Genomic DNA, 20,623 nt, shown 5'->3' on the forward strand with positions numbered 1-20,623 from the left:
CAACCTATTGTTACCTTGTCAACCACAGAGGCTGAGTTTGTAGCAGCTGCTGCTTGTGCTTGTCAGGCGATATGGATGAGAAGAGTACTAGAAGACATTGGCCAGTCACAAGAAGAGGCTACAATCTTAATGTGTGATAATGTTTCGACAATTAAATTATCGAAACATCCTGTCCTACATGGGCGCTCCAAGCATATAAGAGTAAGATTCCACTTTCTTAGAGATTTAGTCAAAGAAGGCATTGTTGATTTACAATTCTGTGGTACCAAAGATCAGCTAGCAGACTTAATGACTAAACCGCTCAAGTTAGATGCTTTCCAGAAGTTACGGCAAGGACTGGGCATGAGTACTTATTCAGTTTTGAACTAATTCTTTTACAGAAGGAATAAGTTCAAGGGAGGGATTGTTAGTAGTTTGATTCAATCAATAAAGACCTATTCTACAGGAGATATTTACTGCTGCTAGAAGTTAGGAAAGTTTTTTTTATTTCTATTTCTGCTGTAATCTTTAGCATATTTTACGATGATTCTGTTTTATGTGAAGGCTATATAATGCCTAACTATTGCACTAATAAGGGATCACTTTGAAATCCAATTGCTCTAGTTTATTATTTCTTTTGTGGACCTTTACATGAATTAGGCACCTAGTAGCCATAAATCCACCCATATATTGGAAACGTTGTAATAACTTGGTTATAAATATAAGTCAGATTCTAAAATACACCGAGAGCATTAATTCATAAAAAAAAATAATTTTTTTTTTTATTTTAGAAAGTGAGTCTCGTGTGTTGTGTGTTATGTTAGAGAAGATATATAAATATTGAGTGCAACTAATAATTTCTCTAAATATAAAATTTATTTACTTATTTTTAATCTATAATGCAAGAAAATTTCATTTTACGAATAATTTTTTATAAATTCAATCCATAATAAATTTAAAACATTAAACATATAATTAGATCTAATAAATCTATGTCTATCTATCATTCTTATTCTAACTTCATTCTTTTGAATATAAATTGATAGGCGAATTTCACATAATTTTTTTATAAAATAGAGGTGAAACATAATACAAAGAAATGAATAGATTAGGAATTAAACTCGAAAATATATGAGATTATAATTTAAATGTTCCGGAAGCTTACGTTGACAAGGGAATTTGGGAAGCAAATTAGCAATTTGCTTAGCAGTTTCTAAATATAATTTATGCTTATTGATAATCCCATTCCCATCATCATTAAAACCAACAAACGGCGAGTCGTTGTCATGTTTCTGGTTTCCTACAACTAGGTCCTTAAATGCCTTTTTCTTCAAAGACCAGCTTCCAGTTTTGAAATCGAAGCCATACAATGGAAGAAATCTCTGGCCATAAATAGCTATAAATTCCAGAGCTGCAAGAATGAACTCAAATTCCTCATTGGACGTGTAGTATGGGAAGCTAATTCTTGTCCATCCAGGCTTTACTCCATGATATCCCTGCATATTATCATAGTCTGTTATATCGTACGAAAGATTTTCTTGTCATAAAAAATCTATATAAACTTGACCCCCACATGAGAAGGAATTTTATAACCATTAGATCAAATATTATAAAACATAAACATGGAAGGGCTATATATAAATTTACCTGTTGTATGGCAGATCTAAAATCAAGGGAGAAAGTCTCATTGATGTTAAGCAAAACATGACCATAAGGTCCAGCACAAGCACACCCACCCCTAGATTGAATCCCAAACAAGTCATTCAGCAAAGCTGCAACGAAAGGTCCATGTAGAGGCTTATCTCTCTTGTTCCCTCTCTCTGTCCACATGTAAAGATCTCCTTCCTTTCCCTCTCTACGTTCACTATCTTCAATTCCATTTGAGGAAGAGTTGGTAGTAGAATATACGAGGAAGGACAATATAGCTTTTCTCTTTACGCTTGTGTTTCCTAATACCCACATGTTCTCGTTGGACATAAGCCTCTTTAATGCATTGTTTATGTAATAGGTTTCTCGTTTTTCTATCATTTGGTAGCCAATGTATTCTTTAACCCAGAAAGCCAATGCTGCTCTAATTGTTTGGATTATTTGTGGAGTCCCTCCATTTTCTCTCTCTTCTATCTCTTCCAAATATAACGTATCCTGCAAAAAAAATTTATTGCATTTTCTCTTCTTTATCCATAATTATAAAGTCTCAATTTCGTCAAAGCTAAATCAATAAAAAAAAAAATAATTATTATATTTTTCACTATCCAACCAATGCTAAAATTATACAATTATTTCGAATAGACTTACCTTTTCATTGAAACCACTGACATAACAAACAGTTCCACCTCCGCAAGTCGATGGTGGAGAAGATCTCAGCTGATACAGAGCTTTACTCATCAGAAGAATTCCAGGAGATCCAGGCCCACCAAGAAACTTATGTGGGCTAAGAAAAATTGCATCATACCCATCAATTACCCCAGATCTCATGTCAATCTCCACGCAGGGTCCACTGCATACATAAATAATCCGCAACAAATGTTAAACACGAAAAAACCCTGAAGCCATAAGCTTATACGAGTTCATACCTGGCTGCAAAATCAAAACAAACAAAACCTCCATAGCGATGAAGAAGCTGAGCAATTCCTCGAGTATCCGAATAAATCCCAGTCACATTACTACAAGCTGAAAATGACCCTAATATTGGACGATTGGCCTTTCTGTAAGTGCCCAGAAGTTTTTCCAGAGCTTCCATGTCTATCAAGCCATCATTATCCATGCCAATTTCTATAACTTCAGCTAAGCTTTGTCTCCATGAAAGGAGGTTGGAGTGGTGCTCATAAGGTCCAACGAAAACTACCCATCTTTCCTCATTTGTAATGCATTTAATTATCCTCTCCCTCAGAGTGGAGGGCACAGCTATGGCCATTACCTCTTGTAGACGTTTAATAGCTGCTGTGGTGCCTGAGCCACAGAACATGATTGCATCCTCTTGTCCACCACCTAAGCTCTTCTTTATGTATTGAGTTGCTTCTTGTACCATTTTGGTTGTTCTCTGCCCCACGTAACTGTCGCAAGTGTGAGTGTTCCCTATTTAAGCACACTTTTGTTAGTCGAAAATTTTCTTTTCCTTTTGGGGAAGACAGCTGATGTCAGGTTTTTGAATACGCAACCGTGTATTTACTGTCAATCAACTCTTACAATTCAACCAATTAGCTTTAGCTTCATTGATACTGCATTCGGTCTCAAAAAGTTGTGAAGTCTAAAGTTTGATTCTCAATTAGAGCCGATTATATTAAAAATAAAATTCTTACAATTAAATATATAACTTGAAACTCACCATTTTAATATTAAGGCCACTGTTATTAACGTATTAAATGGCTGATAAGAGTATATTTTATAATTTATTTTATTAATAAAATAAATTAATATATAATTATTAATTTATTATATTATTTTTTATTATTAAAATAGTAAATAAAAAATAAATACTCTAAAGAATATAAATTTAATAACTTAAAAGAAAATAAAAAAATAAATGTTGAAAAAAAAGTAAAATTAGAGTTATAAATTAAAAATAGGAAGAATAAATTTTAATAATATCAACTATAAAATAAATTTTAACTTTGATGTGATGTGAGGGAGTGTATTAAATTCTGTATGGGTTGAATTTTTTAAATGGATTAGATGTAATCATTTTACAATAATTATATTTTAAAATTTTATTGGAAAATAAAAAATTAAAAAAAAAAGTAAAAAGAAAATTACCATAAGAGGGAAGAACATTGTTAATGATGAAATTTTCAACAAAGCGAAGAGACTGGCCGGAGGCAGTATGATCAGCGTAGGTGAGTCTTCGTTTTCCAAAGGGAGAATCAAATTCTACATCGTCACCAATGATTTGAGAACGCAACCAAGCGAGTCTATTTTCAGAAGAACTACTCTTCAGCACACCCATCTCCAGAGTAGGAAAAGATTTGGAGCGATGACAAAGATCATAGTTGGATGAAGATGATGAGGATGGAGAGCTTGAGCTTCCTGCAACTGATGTAACTGGGGTTTCTTCTCTTGGGATTGATTTTTCTAACTCCATTCTTACAATTCCGTAAACGGGTACTTTCAGTTCAGAGAGGAGGAGAGGTGAGGAAATGGATGAGGCTGCTGTGTGTATTTAAAGGAGTTTATGTGGTCCGATTTGACTAGAAGGGCGGCAAATGTAACAGCCAAGCAGTAGCTTGTTGAGAATAATTAGGGTAATTTACCATTTACTTTTTAAAGTATTACAAAAATTATATTTTAGGCTCTATTCTTTTTATAAAAAAATAAGTTACCGTTTGAGATATATTTATATTGACATTTAATTCATGGTATTTTATTTTTTTAATATTTTAATTTTTATAATTTTAATATTTATAATTATTTAATAAATTAATTTTAAATTGATTATTTCAATTATGATTGATTATAATAAATAATTTTTTTAAAAAAAATTATTTTGTTAACGTAAATATACATAAAAATTACTTTTTTAAAAAAAAAAAATCTGACTTTTATTATAGTTTAAAAAATAAAATTATGAAAAAACCCAACAAATTAATAAGGAATTCAACTGGCTTGCGTTGCTAATGTTGTAAGATTCGTGCAACAACGTCAACGGCAAGTCTGCAACACTAGCCCTTTTCCACCTGCTGATTACAAGACATTCTATTGGCTTTTATTGTTTACAAAATTAAACAATGTTTGATTAAAAAAAAACTCTTATTCTTAATTCTCATCAACTCTCTATATTTATAATAACCTTTAACAATATATGCTTTGATAGAATGTATCATCGTGTGTAAATACAAATTTCGTGCCCTGAAAATGAAGCCGAAGGATGAGGCCCTTTGCCACGTGGTGGTAATTGTTTAATACTTTTCTAGGTAGCATTGAGTTGTCAATATCATGTACTATTGGGCATCATATACCAAACATTTTCTGTTTAGCTTAGTCCAACTAGTCTTGGGCTCTTATTCAACGAAAAAATCTAATCTTCGGCTAGACGCCTAACACATGAATTGTCAGTAGTTTGATTCAGTCAATAAAAACCTATTCTAGACGCCTAACACATGAATTGTCGATAGTTTGATTCGATCAATAAAGACCTATTCTAGCCGCCTAACACATGAATTGTCAGTAGTTTGATTCAGTCAATAAAGACCTATTCTACAGGAAATATTTACTGCTGCTAGAAGTTAGAAAAGTTTTTTTTATTTCTATTTCTGCTGTAATCTTTAGCATATTTTACGATGATTCTGTTTTATGTGAAGGCTATATAATGCCTAACTATTGCACTAATAAGGGATCACTTTGAAATCCAATTGCTCTGGTTTATTATTTCTCTTGTGAACCTTTACAATTGGTATCAGAGCCCCACTAGCCCTGAGGAAATAACAAATCTTTGAGTGATCAAACACAGCAAGATGAGTGACGATAAGACATTAACAAAAATTCCGCACTTTGATGGTCACTATGACTATTGGAGTGAGCTGATGGAGAATCTTCTTAGAGCTAAAGGTCTGTGGAGTTTAATAGAAAATGGTTTTGAAGAACCAAAGGGAGAAATGTTGACAGAAGCACAGCAGACCCAACTTGAAGATGCTAGAACCAAGGATCATCAAGTAAAGCACTATCTATTTCAAGCTATTGACAGAACTGTTTTTGAACAGATCCTGGACCGCCGCACAGCGAAAATAGTCTGGGATTCAATGAAGAAGAAGTTTGGAGGAAATTCGAAAGTGAAGAAATCTCTTCTTAACGCATTAAGAAGGGAATTTGAAGTGCTTGAAATGAAGAGGGAGGAGTCTATCGATGAATATTTTGCAAGGGTAATGACAGTAGCAAACAAGATGAGGAGTAATGGAGAAGAGATGACGGATACCAAAATTGTTGAGAAAATTTTGCGTACCCTCACAGGAAAATTCACGTATGTCTGCGTGTCAATTGAAGAATCCAAAGACACCGAAACCATGACAGTTGATGAGCTACAGAGTACCTTAGTCGTTCATGAACAGAAGTTTAAACGAGTTCGCAAGGATGATGAAGATCAGGTACTCAAGATTGAAGGACGTTCATCTGCTAGCAGAGGAAGGGGCTCTGGCAGAGGAAGGGGTCGTGGCAGAGGAAGAGCTGTATTCAACAAAGCCACTGTTGAATGCTACAAGTGTCATGATTTAGGACATTTTCAATATGAATGTCCTAAATCAAACAAAGAAGCTAACTATGCCGAATTAGAAGAAGAGGATGAGTTATTGCTGATGGCGTATGTTGAGCTTCATGAGACAAACAGAAGTGACGCCTGGTTTGTGGATTCTGGGTGCTCTAACCACATGTGTGGTAACCAGGAAATGTTTTCAAGCTTAGACACCAGTTTCACCCATTCAGTCAAGCTTGGAAACAACGCAAGAATGAAGGTTACTGGAAAAGGAGAAGTAAAGTTGAGTCTGAAAGGGGTCTGCTATACTGTAAGTGATGTATATTGTGTTCCAGAGCTAAGAAACAATCTGCTTAGTGTTGGGCAGCTGCAAGAGAAAGGTGTAGCAGTCTTATTCAAAGATGGAGTGTGCAGTCTCTATCATCCATTGAAGGGAAAGATGGCTGAATCAGTGATGAGTGCAAACCGGATGTTCATTTTGCTTGGAGAATCACCTGCTGCTGCAGAAAATGAGAAGTGTCTACAAGTAGGTAGTCCAGATGAGTCAATTCTGTGGCATCACCGTTATGGACATCTTAGTTACAAAGGACTACGCACGTTGAACAGCAAAGAAATGGTAATTGGTTTGCCTCGAATTACAGAACCAGATTCTACGTGTGAGGCTTGTATGAAGTGCAAACAGCATCGAACTCAAATCCCTAAGAAAAGCAACTGGAGAGCTACTGAGCAATTAGAGCTGATTCATGCTGATCTTTGTGGGCCTATCACACCAGCCTCAAACAGTCACAAGAGGTACCTTTTATGCTTTATAGATGATTTTTCAAGGAAAGCCTGGTATTATTTTCTTGTTGAAAAGTCAGAAACCTTCTACCATTTTAAATGCTTTAAAGTACTTGTGGAAAAGGAAACTGGTTTGCCGATTAAGTGTTTGAGAACAGACAGAGGAGGGGAATTCAACTAAGCAGAGTTCAATGACTACTGTAAGCAACAAGGAGTGAAGCGACAACTGACCACTGCTTATACTCCACAACAAAATGGATTAGCTGAGCGCAAGAATCGGACAGTAATGAACCTAGTGAGAGCGATGTTGGCGGAAAAGAACATACCCAAAGTTTATTGGCCTGAAGCTGTACAGTGGACATTTCATATCTTGAACAGATCGCCTACCTTGGCTATTAAAGATATGACTCCAGAAGAAGCGTGGAGCGGTGAAAAGCCTACTGTGGATTATTTCAGAGTTTTTGGGTGCGTTGGGTATGTTCACATACCAGATTCAAAACGAACAAAGCTTGAAGACAAGAGTGTGAGCTGCGTATTCTTTGGATTCAGCAATAAATCCAAAGGATACAGAATGTTTGATCCCATTAACAAGAGAATTGTTCTTAGTCGAGATGTGATTTTTGACGAAAATCAGCCATGGGATTGGAGCAAAAATCAACAAGAAGAACAGGAATTTGAATTGGAGTGGGGTGATAACATCAGTCAAATTGCAAGCGGAGAAGAGAATATTGTTGAACCGTAACTCGATGTTCATCCACCTCTGGAAGTCACTCCAGATGTCGAAAGAAATCTTGCAGCAAGGGAGGGCAGAACCCGACGTCCCCCTGAACGACTAACTGATTTTGTTTCAGGTGAAGGTCTATCTGAAGAAGATGAAGCAAATATGATGGCCTATCTTGTAATTTCAGATCCAACGAGCTATGAAGAAGCAGTGAAGGAGAGAAAATGGAGATTAGCCATGGATGAAGAAATAAGATCCATTGAGAAAAACAACACTTGGTGTCTGATGGAGTTACCAGCCGAAGCAAAGAAGGTCGGTGTGAAATGGATTTATAAAACAAAATTGAATGAGCATGGTGAGGTCGACAAATACAAAGCAAGACTTGTCGTAAAAGGGTACACCCAGCAATACGGAATAGATTATACTGAAGTATTCGCACCAGTGGCTAGAATGGATACAGTTCGAATGATTATAGCTTTGGCAGCTCAAAAGGGATGGAAATTACACCAGTTGGATGTTAAATCGGCGTTCTTGCATGGAGAATTGGAAGAAAACGTTTATGTTGAACAGCCAAAAGGTTACGAAAAAGAAGGGTGTGAGCAAATGGTGTACAAATTAAGAAAGGCTCTCTATGGGTTAAAACAGGCACCCAGAGCCTGGTTTAGCCGTATAGAAGCTTATTTTCTGAAAGAAGGCTTCACAAACAGTTCTAACGAACAAACTCTGTTTGTCAAAAGGAGGGGAAAGAAAATTTTGATCGTGAGTATTTATGTGGATGACTTGTTATATACAGGTGATGATGAAGAGCTACTTGCAGAATTTAAATGCTCCATGGAGAAAGAATTCGACATGACAGATTTGGGACTGATGAAGTTTTTCCTTGGCATCGAAATTATCCAAAAAGATGATGGTATATTTATTTGTCAGAGGAAATATGCTGGCGAGGTCCTACAACGGTTTGGAATGGAAAACCATAATCCTGTGAGCAATCCGATTGTTCCTGGGCAACAAATTAGCAGGGATGAAGGAGGAGAAAAAACGGATGCAACCCAGTTTAAACAGATGGTGGGTAGTCTGATGTATCTCACAGCTACTCGACCTGATCTTATGTTTGTTGTAAGTCTCATAAGTCGTTTTATGGCCAATCCCACAAAGCTCCATTTTGCCGTCATAAAACGAGTGCTAAGATATCTAAAGGGCACAATAGATTATGGAGTATTTTACAGGAGGGGTGGAGAAAATTGCTTCGTGGGATTTACAGACAGCGATTATGCCGGTGACATGGTTGATAGCAAAAGTACCTCTGGATATGTGTTTTTATTGAGTGGAGGTGCTGTGGCATGGTCTTCACGCAAGCAACCTATTGTTACCTTGTCAACCACAGAGGCTGAGTTTGTAGCAGCTGCTGCTTGTGCTTGTCAGGCGATATGGATGAGAAGAGTACTAGAAGACATTGGCCAGTCACAAGAAGAGGCTACAATCTTAATGTGTGATAATGTTTCGACAATTAAATTATCGAAACATCCTGTCCTACATGGGCGCTCCAAGCATATAAGAGTAAGATTCCACTTTCTTAGAGATTTAGTCAAAGAAGGCATTGTTGATTTACAATTCTGTGGTACCAAAGATCAGCTAGCAGACTTAATGACTAAACCGCTCAAGTTAGATGCTTTCCAGAAGTTACGGCAAGGACTGGGCATGAGTACTTATTCAGTTTTGAACTAATTCTTTTACAGAAGGAATAAGTTCAAGGGAGGGATTGTTAGTAGTTTGATTCAATCAATAAAGACCTATTCTACAGGAGATATTTACTGCTGCTAGAAGTTAGGAAAGTTTTTTTTATTTCTATTTCTGCTGTAATCTTTAGCATATTTTACGATGATTCTGTTTTATGTGAAGGCTATATAATGCCTAACTATTGCACTAATAAGGGATCACTTTGAAATCCAATTGCTCTGGTTTATTATTTCTTTTGTGAACCTTTACATGAATTAGGCACCTAGTAGCCATAAATCCACCCATATATTGGAAACGTTGTAATAACTTGGTTATAAATATAAGTCAGATTCTAAAATACACCGAGAGCATTAATTCATAAAAAAAAATAATTTTTTTTTTTATTTTAGAAAGTGAGTCTCGTGTGTTGTGTGTTATGTTAGAGAAGATATATAAATATTGAGTGCAACTAATAATTTCTCTAAATATAAAATTTATTTACTTATTTTTAATCTATAATGCAAGAAAATTTCATTTTACGAATAATTTTTTATAAATTCAATCCATAATAAATTTAAAACATTAAACATATAATTAGATCTAATAAATCTATGTCTATCTATCATTCTTATTCTAACTTCATTCTTTTGAATATAAATTGATAGGCGAATTTCACATAATTTTTTTATAAAATAGAGGTGAAACATAATACAAAGAAATGAATAGATTAGGAATTAAACTCAAAATATATGAGATTATAATTTAAATGTTCCGAAGCTTACGTTGACAAGGGAATTTGGGAAGCAAATTAGCAATTTGCTTAGCAGTTTCTAAATATAATTTATGCTTATTGATAATCCCATTCCCATCATCATTAAAACCAACAAACGGCGAGTCGTTGTCATGTTTCTGGTTTCCTACAACTAGGTCCTTAAATGCCTTTTTCTTCAAAGACCAGCTTCCAGTTTTGAAATCGAAGCCATACAATGGAAGAAATCTCTGGCCATAAATAGCTATAAATTCCAGAGCTGCAAGAATGAACTCAAATTCCTCATTGGACGTGTAGTATGGGAAGCTAATTCTTGTCCATCCAGGCTTTACTCCATGATATCCCTGCATATTATCATAGTCTGTTATATCGTACGAAAGATTTTCTTGTCATAAAAAATCTATATAAACTTGACCCCCACATGAGAAGGAATTTTATAACCATTAGATCAAATATTATAAAACATAAACATGGAAGGGCTATATATAAATTTACCTGTTGTATGGCAGATCTAAAATCAAGGGAGAAAGTCTCATTGATGTTAAGCAAAACATGACCATAAGGTCCAGCACAAGCACACCCACCCCTAGATTGAATCCCAAACAAGTCATTCAGCAAAGCTGCAACGAAAGGTCCATGTAGAGGCTTATCTCTCTTGTTCCCTCTCTCTGTCCACATGTAAAGATCTCCTTCCTTTCCCTCTCTACGTTCACTATCTTCAATTCCATTTGAGGAAGAGTTGGTAGTAGAATATACGAGGAAGGACAATATAGCTTTTCTCTTTACGCTTGTGTTTCCTAATACCCACATGTTCTCGTTGGACATAAGCCTCTTTAATGCATTGTTTATGTAATAGGTTTCTCGTTTTTCTATCATTTGGTAGCCAATGTATTCTTTAACCCAGAAAGCCAATGCTGCTCTAATTGTTTGGATTATTTGTGGAGTCCCTCCATTTTCTCTCTCTTCTATCTCTTCCAAATATAACGTATCCTGCAAAAAAAATTTATTGCATTTTCTCTTCTTTATCCATAATTATAAAGTCTCAATTTCGTCAAAGCTAAATCAATAAAAAAAAAAATAATTATTATATTTTTCACTATCCAACCAATGCTAAAATTATACAATTATTTCGAATAGACTTACCTTTTCATTGAAACCACTGACATAACAAACAGTTCCACCTCCGCAAGTCGATGGTGGAGAAGATCTCAGCTGATACAGAGCTTTACTCATCAGAAGAATTCCAGGAGATCCAGGCCCACCAAGAAACTTATGTGGGCTAAGAAAAATTGCATCATACCCATCAATTACCCCAGATCTCATGTCAATCTCCACGCAGGGTCCACTGCATACATAAATAATCCGCAACAAATGTTAAACACGAAAAAACCCTGAAGCCATAAGCTTATACGAGTTCATACCTGGCTGCAAAATCAAAACAAACAAAACCTCCATAGCGATGAAGAAGCTGAGCAATTCCTCGAGTATCCGAATAAATCCCAGTCACATTACTACAAGCTGAAAATGACCCTAATATTGGACGATTGGCCTTTCTGTAAGTGCCCAGAAGTTTTTCCAGAGCTTCCATGTCTATCAAGCCATCATTATCCATGCCAATTTCTATAACTTCAGCTAAGCTTTGTCTCCATGAAAGGAGGTTGGAGTGGTGCTCATAAGGTCCAACGAAAACTACCCATCTTTCCTCATTTGTAATGCATTTAATTATCCTCTCCCTCAGAGTGGAGGGCACAGCTATGGCCATTACCTCTTGTAGACGTTTAATAGCTGCTGTGGTGCCTGAGCCACAGAACATGATTGCATCCTCTTGTCCACCACCTAAGCTCTTCTTTATGTATTGAGTTGCTTCTTGTACCATTTTGGTTGTTCTCTGCCCCACGTAACTGTCGCAAGTGTGAGTGTTCCCTATTTAAGCACACTTTTGTTAGTCGAAAATTTTCTTTTCCTTTTGGGAAGACAGCTGATGTCAGGTTTTGAATACGCAACCGTGTATTTACTGTCAATCAACTCTTACAATTCAACCAATTAGCTTTAGCTTCATTGATACTGCATTCGGTCTCAAAAAGTTGTGAAGTCTAAAGTTTGATTCTCAATTAGAGCCGATTATATTAAAAATAAAATTCTTACAATTAAATATATAACTTGAAACTCACCATTTTAATATTAAGGCCACTGTTATTAACGTATTAAATGGCTGATAAGAGTATATTTTATAATTTATTTTATTAATAAAATAAATTAATATATAATTATTAATTTATTATATTATTTTTTATTATTAAAATAGTAAATAAAAAATAAATACTCTAAAGAATATAAATTTAATAACTTAAAAGAAAATAAAAAAATAAATGTTGAAAAAAAAGTAAAATTAGAGTTATAAATTAAAAATAGGAAGAATAAATTTTAATAATATCAACTATAAAATAAATTTTAACTTTGATGTGATGTGAGGGAGTGTATTAAATTCTGTATGGGTTGAATTTTTTAAATGGATTAGATGTAATCATTTTACAATAATTATATTTTAAAATTTTATTGGAAAATAAAAAATTAAAAAAAAAAGTAAAAAGAAAATTACCATAAGAGGGAAGAACATTGTTAATGATGAAATTTTCAACAAAGCGAAGAGACTGGCCGGAGGCAGTATGATCAGCGTGGCTGAGCAGAATTCGGTTTAAATTGAAAAATCGAATCGAATTGAGTAAATTCGGTTTAATTGATTTGATTTTAAAATTAAATCGATTCGGTTCGGTTTTAATTTATAAAAATTTCGATTATTTCGGTTCAGTTCGATTTTGAAGATAAAAAAATCGATTAAACCGAATCGAACCGAATAGTGATTTATATAGTCAAATCGAACCGAATCAATTTTTGAATTAATTTATTTTTATGAAAAATTTATGAATTATATTTAATTATATATATATTAATTGTTTAATTTCATTGATTAATGGTTATTAGGTTCAAACCAAAATTAAAATTAGACCAAATAACTTGAAAATCAAGTCTAAATTAAAAAATTAATAAAAAATCAAACCGATCGATTTAAACCGAACTGAAATAAAGCAATTTAGTTCGATTCGATTTTTCACCAATTTCAATTTGATTCGATTTCTAAAATTGACGATTCAATTTTTATAATTTAATTCGATTCGATTCGATTCCGTTTGAACCGATTGCTCACCCCTAGTGAGCTGGTCCCTCCCTTTCTGTCTTTCACAGACGAGCTGAAACACCGATCATATCTTCTCTCTATCCAAAACCCTGACACACAACGAAATCAAAACGACAATGTCACTCACCTTTCAACACCTCTTCGCAATCGCAAACTCACCTTCTCGCCTCCCTTTCTACGTTATTACCCCCATTAAACCCTCTCTTAAAAAACCTAATTTCTCCCCTCCAATCCTCTCCCGCCACTTATCCAATTCCTTACATCTACAAAATTTCCCCTACAAACCCCAAGTCATTTTCAGTTTCTCCGCAAAATCCTATAGTTTTCCTCTCAAAGCTTATCAATCCGATGACACTGTAAGCGCACAAGTCTCCGATGGTTTCAATCTCGATGCTTTTCTCTCAATTGCTGAGTTTTTATGTATTGTCTCGTCGGCTATTATTACAATCAGTTATGCAGTGAATTCTACGGTTTTAAGCTCTAAAAAGACGGTGTTGGGGGTCATAGGGAGTAACAAGGCGTTTGCTTGGGGATTGGTGGTGATGGTGAGTGGTATGGTGATTGGTGCGTGGATTAGGAGGCGGCAATGGCTGCGCTTCTGTAGAGTAACGGTAAGGGAGGGTCGAGAGAGTGTGAATTTGGTGGAGAGGATTGAGAAATTGGAGGAGGATTTGAGGAGTTCTGCCACGATAATTCGGGTCTTGTCGAGGCAGCTTGAGAAGCTAGGGATTAGGTTTCGGGTTACAAGGAAAGCTTTGAAAGAGCCCGTTGCTGAGGTATACTCATTTTTTGTTTTATATATATATATATATATATATATTTGACTCTTGACTGTTTTTGTTAACTATTTTGCTGTTTTGGATATTGCATTGTGTTGAAGTAGAAGATTAAGGGAGTAAGGATGAGTTAATTTAGCTTCAGCAAACGCAATTCCATAGTGCTGTTACATTCCTTGAGGATTTTTCTCATATATTAGCATAATTACAAGTTTCACTGGGAGAAATTTAAGGTTTATTAGTTTTAGAGTCCCATGTGTGAAATGCTGAAGGTTTGAAAAAATGAAGGCGGCTAAGGAAGAATGCTTAGGATTGCAAGCAATATATATACATAAAGAAGTCGCTCTGCAGTCTGCACCACTCATTATATCTTTGTTAATTATCTTGTAAGTTGGATCTGATGCTCAATATCTTATTGCTTGAGGTTGAGGATTGTTATTTCTTACTGGAAGAGCTTTGTTATAATTATTATTTTTAGTTGCTGTTCACCTTCTATCTCTCTGTTATCTATTTTATTCATGCAAAGTACTGTCATATCTATGAGAAAGCTGGGTTTTTGTTTAGGACAAATTATCAATGGACAGATTGGTCTCCAATTGGCTGTCTCTTGTTAAGATTTTCTTGTGCTATACTTTCATGGCTAAATGCTTTGCTTGCACGCCAATGATTTTTAGCATCTTGGCTGTTTTCTTTATGTGAAAAATTAAAAGTCACAATCACCTAAAACTATTTGTTGCATATGCCACTTTCTGCCAGTGTTTGGAGAACCCTCTTAATGCAAGATAATGGCTTTTCCTCGTGTGTTCCATTTATTCTTTCTGTTTACTAACTGTAAGTCTAATAGTTGCCTACTTCATAATTAAGGTAATGCGAGCTACCAACAGAATTTGTTTGACACCCAAATTTATTTTGGACTGGTTGTGAAACTGCAACTATGATTATACACGTGCTATATCTCTTAGATCCGTATCATTTTAAGTCTTGTTTAAATGTGTATTGAATCCTAATTTCATGGCTTCATTAATGCTTGAGTATTGGAGGTTAATTGATAAACTAGGGACATAAGTGGGAGAGCAATAACTGGAGTTTGAATAGGTTATAATGAGAAAGAGAGAATTTGTTATGTTAGTAACTATTACTGATTGGTAAATTTTGCTACTGGTTTTTCGTAAGTTAACTAATTTGCTTCATAAGATATTAATTTCTATGAACATACTTTATCTCTATCTGAAGACTGCAGCTTTGGCAAAAAAGAATTCTGAGGCTACTCGAGCACTAGCAGTGCAGGAAGATATCCTGGAAAAGGAGCTTGGAGAAATTCAGAAGGTTTTGTTGGCAATGCAGGTATGTTCAACTGAATAATTTGATAATGCCAATGGGTTCTTGCCATACGTGCTTAAGGGACTTTGGTATTTAGTAGTCAATTGTATCAAGGTTGGTCTACTGGGATACTAGACAAGTTGATGTCAAGAACCTCAAGATGATATATTGCACATAGATGTATCTGTTTAATGTTGTTTCGTGTATGTCTAGCTTGATTTCTCTGGGATTTTAGGACAAACATTGTATGTTTAAGATCTTGTCATCTGTGTTGATTCATGGGTCTAAAAGTTGCTAGGTTGGCTTGTGTTTAAGCCTGGGCGTGATCCTGTTCCAGGCAAGAACTGAACTGGACCGGTGGTTCTGGTCCTAAAAGTTGGGGACCTGGGACTAGACCAAAGTGTACCCTAAGTTCCAATCCCGGTTCCAGCTCAATTCATCCAGTTTGATCAAATTATGTGGTTATTTAAAAAAAACATCCAGTTTTGACCCGGAACCAGACCAAACCGGTCTAATCAATCTGGTCTAGTTCAAGTCGGATCTGTTCAAATCTGTCTGTTAGCCTAGTTTGACTTTAACAATGTATTCATACCTGCACCGCTTGAATAATTTTGGTAAAAAAAAAATGTAGCCATCTCTTTTTATTAATGGATATCTTATATGCCATGCACAAAGGATTATTCTTAGATTCATTTTTAAGATGAATGCATTTGACTCTGGGGAGCTAAAATGCAGTTTATTTGACTTTAATTTCTTTGTAGGAGCAGCAACAAAAACAACTGGAGCTGATTCTTGCAATTGGAAAGAGTGGGAAGTTATGGGAGAGTAAGCAGGAACCTTGCCAAGAGCAAGCCAAGGTTGAAACATCTGATTTCACTAAGAAAGCAAAACAGTTGGAAACGCAGGAAACTCGGGCTTCAGGTGCAAGCAAAGGAACTAACAATGACAAACCGTAAAAATGTTGAAGCAGTAAATTTTCGTCGGATTCTGCTGCCTCGTTCACCTCACAAGGACAATTTGCTTGACCTTTCTCTCCACATGACAGGTGGGCTCTTCTGGGATCACTACAGCTCTATCTCTGGTTGTTGAAAAATTATACGGGAAAAGTTATCCAGTTCTTGATCTAATTTTTACACCGGTGTGAAAACAACGCAGGACAAATAAGTTGTTAGTTTGCATTGTACCATTTGACACAAAATTCTCCTTGTGCTCATAATTGTATTTGTAACTTTTGAGGTTGTGTTTCATGTTTCATTTTTCCCTTCTGTCAATAATAATAAACAATCTTTTTTTAACCCAGTGCTGTAATGATGCATATGCGCGCATGGACTAACCGAAATATATACTAAGACAACAAGCAGTAGCATACCGATAGACTCGCCCAATCCTTAAATCCTCAGTCTAGGTTGGAGTGTTGACAGGGCGCCATTATGGTGGAGCATGTTTTTAGTCATTGGTTTTTATAGGTAACTTTACACTCGCACAAATTTAGGTGACCTTGAATTACCTTGGCAAAAGGGCTGGCTTCAAGTGACTCATGAATATTGAACAACAACTTCAAATTTGGTAATTCGGCTCAGTTATGATAAAATTTAAAGAGCAAGCATTAACTAACAAATATTTTCGTTTAACTTCAAATTCACACGAGATTTGATTCATTTGCAGCAATACATTCTATTCAGCGCATCAATCTTGCAGTTGCTTAATAAGTATGGCATTGGAAAAATCATTTTTCTTTCAGAACTTGACCCAATTGCCTGCTCAAAATCGTTGGTTTTTGTATCAATAAACATAGAGAAACAGCTTAGTGGCAGTTACCTTGCAAAATATTCCTGATAAATACATCAAGATTTGTCACAGATGATCCACCTTCAGTGATAGCTAGTTGATAGACATCCTAAGGTCTCTTGCTCTTTTCCTCATTTCTTTGCTATCACTGTTTCCAACTCCATAAACTTTTGGATAAGTTCAGCAATTTTGTATAGTCGCCAAATTTTCTTCTCCCATTCCTCCCTGGACCTTTCATCAACTCTCCATTCTTCCACAATTTGCTTTTTGTTGGGATCTCGATCCAAGAATAGAGGGAGAGTAAGCATTGGCACACGGGAAAAAACTGATTCCAGTGTAGAATTACACCCGCAACGTGTCCAAAATCCCCCTACAGGAGAATGGCTTATCACCACAATCTCCTTTAACCGAGAAGCTTCTCCACGGGCCACCCAAATGTACCAAACACCACTGTCTTGAAGCCCAGCAACAACTTCTTCCATCTGGGTTTCTGAAACAGAGAGGAAACTTCCCAATGAGATGTACAAGACAGAACCTTCAGGTTGGGAATCTAGCCATTTTTGGTAGTCAGTGCTATGATTGTCTCCAGAGGAATTGACTTCTAGTTCTAAATAAGGAATAGCAGGGCCAATATGATAGACAGGAAATGGAAAAGTTGCTTTTAGATTGTCCATTTCTTTTCAAGCTGATACAAAGAAGTGAACAGAAGATACTGTGCTTTGGGTACCTTCGAAATGCATTCCAAAGCAAGCTCCAAGACTCGTAAATCATTCCTACGGAAGATTGTTCGAAGCTCTGCCACATTTGATGAAGAAATCCCCAGGATGTGATTTGCATTTTCTACTAAATGAAAGCAACATAACATCATTACCATTACTAGACATACTTAGTGCTTGATATACTTGGATTAAACACCAGCTATATGATCAAATAATAACAAACATAGCAAAAATTGTTTTTGAAGTTATAATATGCCTGATAAATGAATTGGTGAATCCTGATTTTGAGCGATGGGATCAAAATGATACAGCATTTAAAAGAAAGTTGCTGACATGGTCCAAAGTGGAACCACCGGAATATTCCTTCAATTCCCCAAGTCAATAGCCCACCGCAGTTCAACGTCACCAATTATAGCAGTCACAGGTGGATCAAGGTGATCAAGGACCTCCTCAAAAGGGGTTTCCATCTCAGTCATCACAGCTTCATAAAATCTAGGAAAATCAACACCCTTTAGACGCCCAGATGAGATAATATTAAGCACATATGGTGGCGAAGATGATGAATGGGTCTTAATTAGGTTAATACCACGAAAATAGGTGTTGGGTCAATCAAGACGATGGATCATTAGGCTTTGGCTCAGAGCTAAGGCAGCCAAGCCACTCTTCAGTGACCACAAAAGTGATGAGAATGTCAGGTTTTCTTGAAGCTAGTAACTTACAGAGATTCATACCGGGGTTGATGTGGCCTCTTCCAGAAAATGGCATCGCCACTGCATGGCAAACTGAGGTAGATTCTAACTCGGTAGGATTATTTTATTTTAACGACTAAATTATTTAATTATATATACATAATAATTTTCATCTATTAAATTATTTTAATCACTTTTTAATTACATATTTAAATTATTTAAAAATTATTTGTAAATAATTTTATTAAATAATTAATTATTTATTTTTAATATAATTCATAAATTAAAAAATATATTTTAAATTAAAAATAAATAATCAAACTTTTTTTTTTCTGTCTCTTTTTGTCATTGTCTTTTTTACTTTTCCAAAGATAAGCACACACATGATGCACAAGTGATATTAATTTAAAAAGTATTAAAATTTACTTAAAAATCGAATTTAATATATTTTAATTATAAAAATATTATAACAAAATATTTTTTAAGTTGTTTTTTTAATAATAATTAAAATAATTTTTAAAAAAAAAAACTGTAGTGGCATTATTCATATTAATGTTTTCTTAAGGTTTTCTTTTTTTTTTTAATTGTAGAAAAATTATTAAAAAATGTAACGTAATTTTTATATTTTAGATGTTAATTAATTCGTTTTGACAATTTACTATCATGACCGTGACATTATATTCATAGTACTTTCTCCATCCGATAAAATATGATTTTTAAATGAAAATAAATTTCATATCTAACATAATATAAATATATAATTTTTTTTTTTAAAAATATATATATATTTTATAAAATAAAATTTCAAAATTAGATCTTATCACAATTTAGTAGTAGAACATGGATAGATAGAAGGCCTCATTAATCAAGAATTATATCCTTGATTGTAACACAAATTTTCTTAAGAGGAACATGAATTTTGCTCTCATATGACTTTTGAATGCAAGTGTGAACAACAGAGCCTGCTTCATCAACTATGCCCAGCCCAATAGCATGGACAACTCTCAAAGACTCAGTTTCGACTCCCTTTCCCTTGCGTTTGGATGAAGTTAAGGATGGTAATTGAAAGTGAAACACGAAACCCCTCAAACTCATCAATTTAAGGAAAATAAAGAGTTAAAAATAATTTTTTTTTTTTGTTATTTTCTTTACTTTTGTTTAGATAAAAAGGAAGGAAAATAAAGAAAAAAAAAAAAGAAAAGTGCGATAAATTTATAATTTTATCCCATGTATTTTTTAAAAAAAACTTTAGAAAATGATAATATTATAATTTTGATGTATAATCCTATACTTCTGTTATTTTCTCTCCAAGTTGAAGAGAAAATAACAAGAGAAAAATAAGAGTTATTTTCTCTTCTCTCTTTATTTTTCCTTTATTTTCAAACAAGAAAAAGTATTAATCTCAATTTATTTTTCCTTATTTATTTTCTTTTCTCCCCTTTTCTCAATATCCAATCAGAGTGTAAAAGTTTGAAAAACCTCTAAAAATCTTTTATCCTTTGAAAAAACATTCTTTATAAACAATCTCATTATTTTAAAAACTCTTATCTTAGGCTTTGAGTAAGTGAGATAGATAATTTTAAGTTTACAAAAAGAAGTGTATAAAGTTAATTTATTTGGTTGGCAGTAAATATTTATTTTCTTAGAAGTAAAATGTCATTTTTTCTCTATTTTTCAAAAAATAAATTATTTAGTCTAAATTAAATAACTTACCTCAAAAAAAATAAAATTTTAGAAAACAGTTAAATTGAACCAAATAATGAGCCTGTTTGGTATTGCTGTTGAAACTATTGTTGAGAAAATTACTTTTTTAAATATACTAGTCAGATAATATTAAAAAATAATTAAAAATTAAATTTGATCAGTTTTAATAATAAGAATATTAAAATAATAAAACAGCTTTAAAATAATATTTTTATTTATAAAAATAATTTCAGCTCTGAAATTTAATGTCAAACAAAGCTAGCTAATATCTTAGTTATGATTGGGTCG

General features: G+C 34.4%; 3 protein-coding genes and 2 pseudogenes across 4 annotated transcripts; 1 reads left to right on the plus strand and 4 right to left on the minus strand.

Annotated features, from left to right (window-relative positions):
• Positions 1-1,066: 1,066 nt before the first annotated feature.
• On the minus strand, positions 1,067-4,103 carry LOC131181577 (uncharacterized). Its single transcript, XM_058150308.1, has 5 exons — positions 3,733-4,103; positions 2,553-3,054; positions 2,275-2,476; positions 1,627-2,121; positions 1,067-1,475 (listed from the first exon to the last, which is right to left on the minus strand). Exons 1-5 carry the CDS (start codon positions 4,055-4,057, stop codon positions 1,095-1,097), a joined length of 1,905 nt encoding a protein of 634 aa, XP_058006291.1. The 5' UTR covers positions 4,058-4,103; the 3' UTR covers positions 1,067-1,094.
• A 6,033-nt stretch (positions 4,104-10,136) lies between these two features.
• Positions 10,137-12,821, minus strand: LOC131181418 (uncharacterized). The gene is made up of 5 exons (XM_058149475.1): positions 12,743-12,821; positions 11,565-12,066; positions 11,287-11,488; positions 10,639-11,133; positions 10,137-10,487 (listed from the first exon to the last, which is right to left on the minus strand). Exons 2-5 carry the CDS (start codon positions 12,017-12,019, stop codon positions 10,137-10,139), a joined length of 1,503 nt encoding a protein of 500 aa, XP_058005458.1. The 5' UTR covers positions 12,020-12,066; positions 12,743-12,821.
• Positions 12,822-13,382: 561 nt separating this feature from the next.
• On the plus strand, positions 13,383-16,682 carry LOC110633530 (uncharacterized). 2 transcript variants are annotated; one of them, XM_021782167.2, is made up of 3 exons: positions 13,383-14,115; positions 15,349-15,459; positions 16,197-16,682. In XM_021782167.2, the coding sequence occupies exons 1-3, from the start codon at positions 13,456-13,458 to the stop codon at positions 16,389-16,391; spliced, it is 966 nt and encodes a 321-aa protein (XP_021637859.2). In that variant the 5' UTR covers positions 13,383-13,455; the 3' UTR covers positions 16,392-16,682. The 2 variants fall into 2 exon arrangements, with proteins under 2 accessions (XP_021637859.2, XP_021637860.2); XM_021782168.2 differs by having other exon boundaries at positions 16,203-16,682.
• Positions 16,683-17,041: 359 nt separating this feature from the next.
• Positions 17,042-18,097, minus strand: LOC131168803 (UDP-glycosyltransferase 87A2-like; annotated as a pseudogene).
• A 90-nt stretch (positions 18,098-18,187) lies between these two features.
• Positions 18,188-19,726, minus strand: LOC110633520 (UDP-glycosyltransferase 87A1-like; annotated as a pseudogene).
• Between the last annotated feature and the right edge of the window lie 897 nt (positions 19,727-20,623).

This window comes from Hevea brasiliensis, chromosome 7, assembly GCF_030052815.1.
Source record: "Hevea brasiliensis isolate MT/VB/25A 57/8 chromosome 7, ASM3005281v1, whole genome shotgun sequence".
Classification (NCBI taxonomy): domain Eukaryota; kingdom Viridiplantae; phylum Streptophyta; class Magnoliopsida; order Malpighiales; family Euphorbiaceae; genus Hevea; species Hevea brasiliensis.

Excerpts from the sequence above, each read along its gene's own strand:
- LOC131181418 (XM_058149475.1), bottom strand. The coding sequence starts at position 12,019 with ATGGTACAAGAAGCAACTCAATACATAAAGAAGAGCTTAGGTGGTGGA. Across the intron at positions 11,489-11,564 it reads TGTTTTGATTTTGCAGCCAG|TGGACCCTGCGTGGAGATTG; the intron begins GTATGAACTCGT and ends TTATGTATGCAG. Across the intron at positions 10,488-10,638 it reads TTAGATCTGCCATACAACAG|GGATATCATGGAGTAAAGCC; the intron begins GTAAATTTATAT and ends GATAATATGCAG.
- LOC110633530 (XM_021782167.2), top strand. The coding sequence starts at position 13,456 with ATGTCACTCACCTTTCAACACCTCTTCGCAATCGCAAACTCACCTTCT. Across the intron at positions 14,116-15,348 it reads TGAAAGAGCCCGTTGCTGAG|ACTGCAGCTTTGGCAAAAAA; the intron begins GTATACTCATTT and ends CTCTATCTGAAG. Across the intron at positions 15,460-16,196 it reads AGGTTTTGTTGGCAATGCAG|GAGCAGCAACAAAAACAACT; the intron begins GTATGTTCAACT and ends ATTTCTTTGTAG.
- LOC131181577 (XM_058150308.1), bottom strand. The coding sequence starts at position 4,057 with ATGGAGTTAGAAAAATCAATCCCAAGAGAAGAAACCCCAGTTACATCA. Across the intron at positions 3,055-3,732 it reads CAATGTTCTTCCCTCTTATG|GGAACACTCACACTTGCGAC; the intron begins GTAATTTTCTTT and ends GTGCTTAAATAG. Across the intron at positions 2,122-2,274 it reads TCAGTGGTTTCAATGAAAAG|GATACGTTATATTTGGAAGA; the intron begins GTAAGTCTATTC and ends TTTTTTTTGCAG.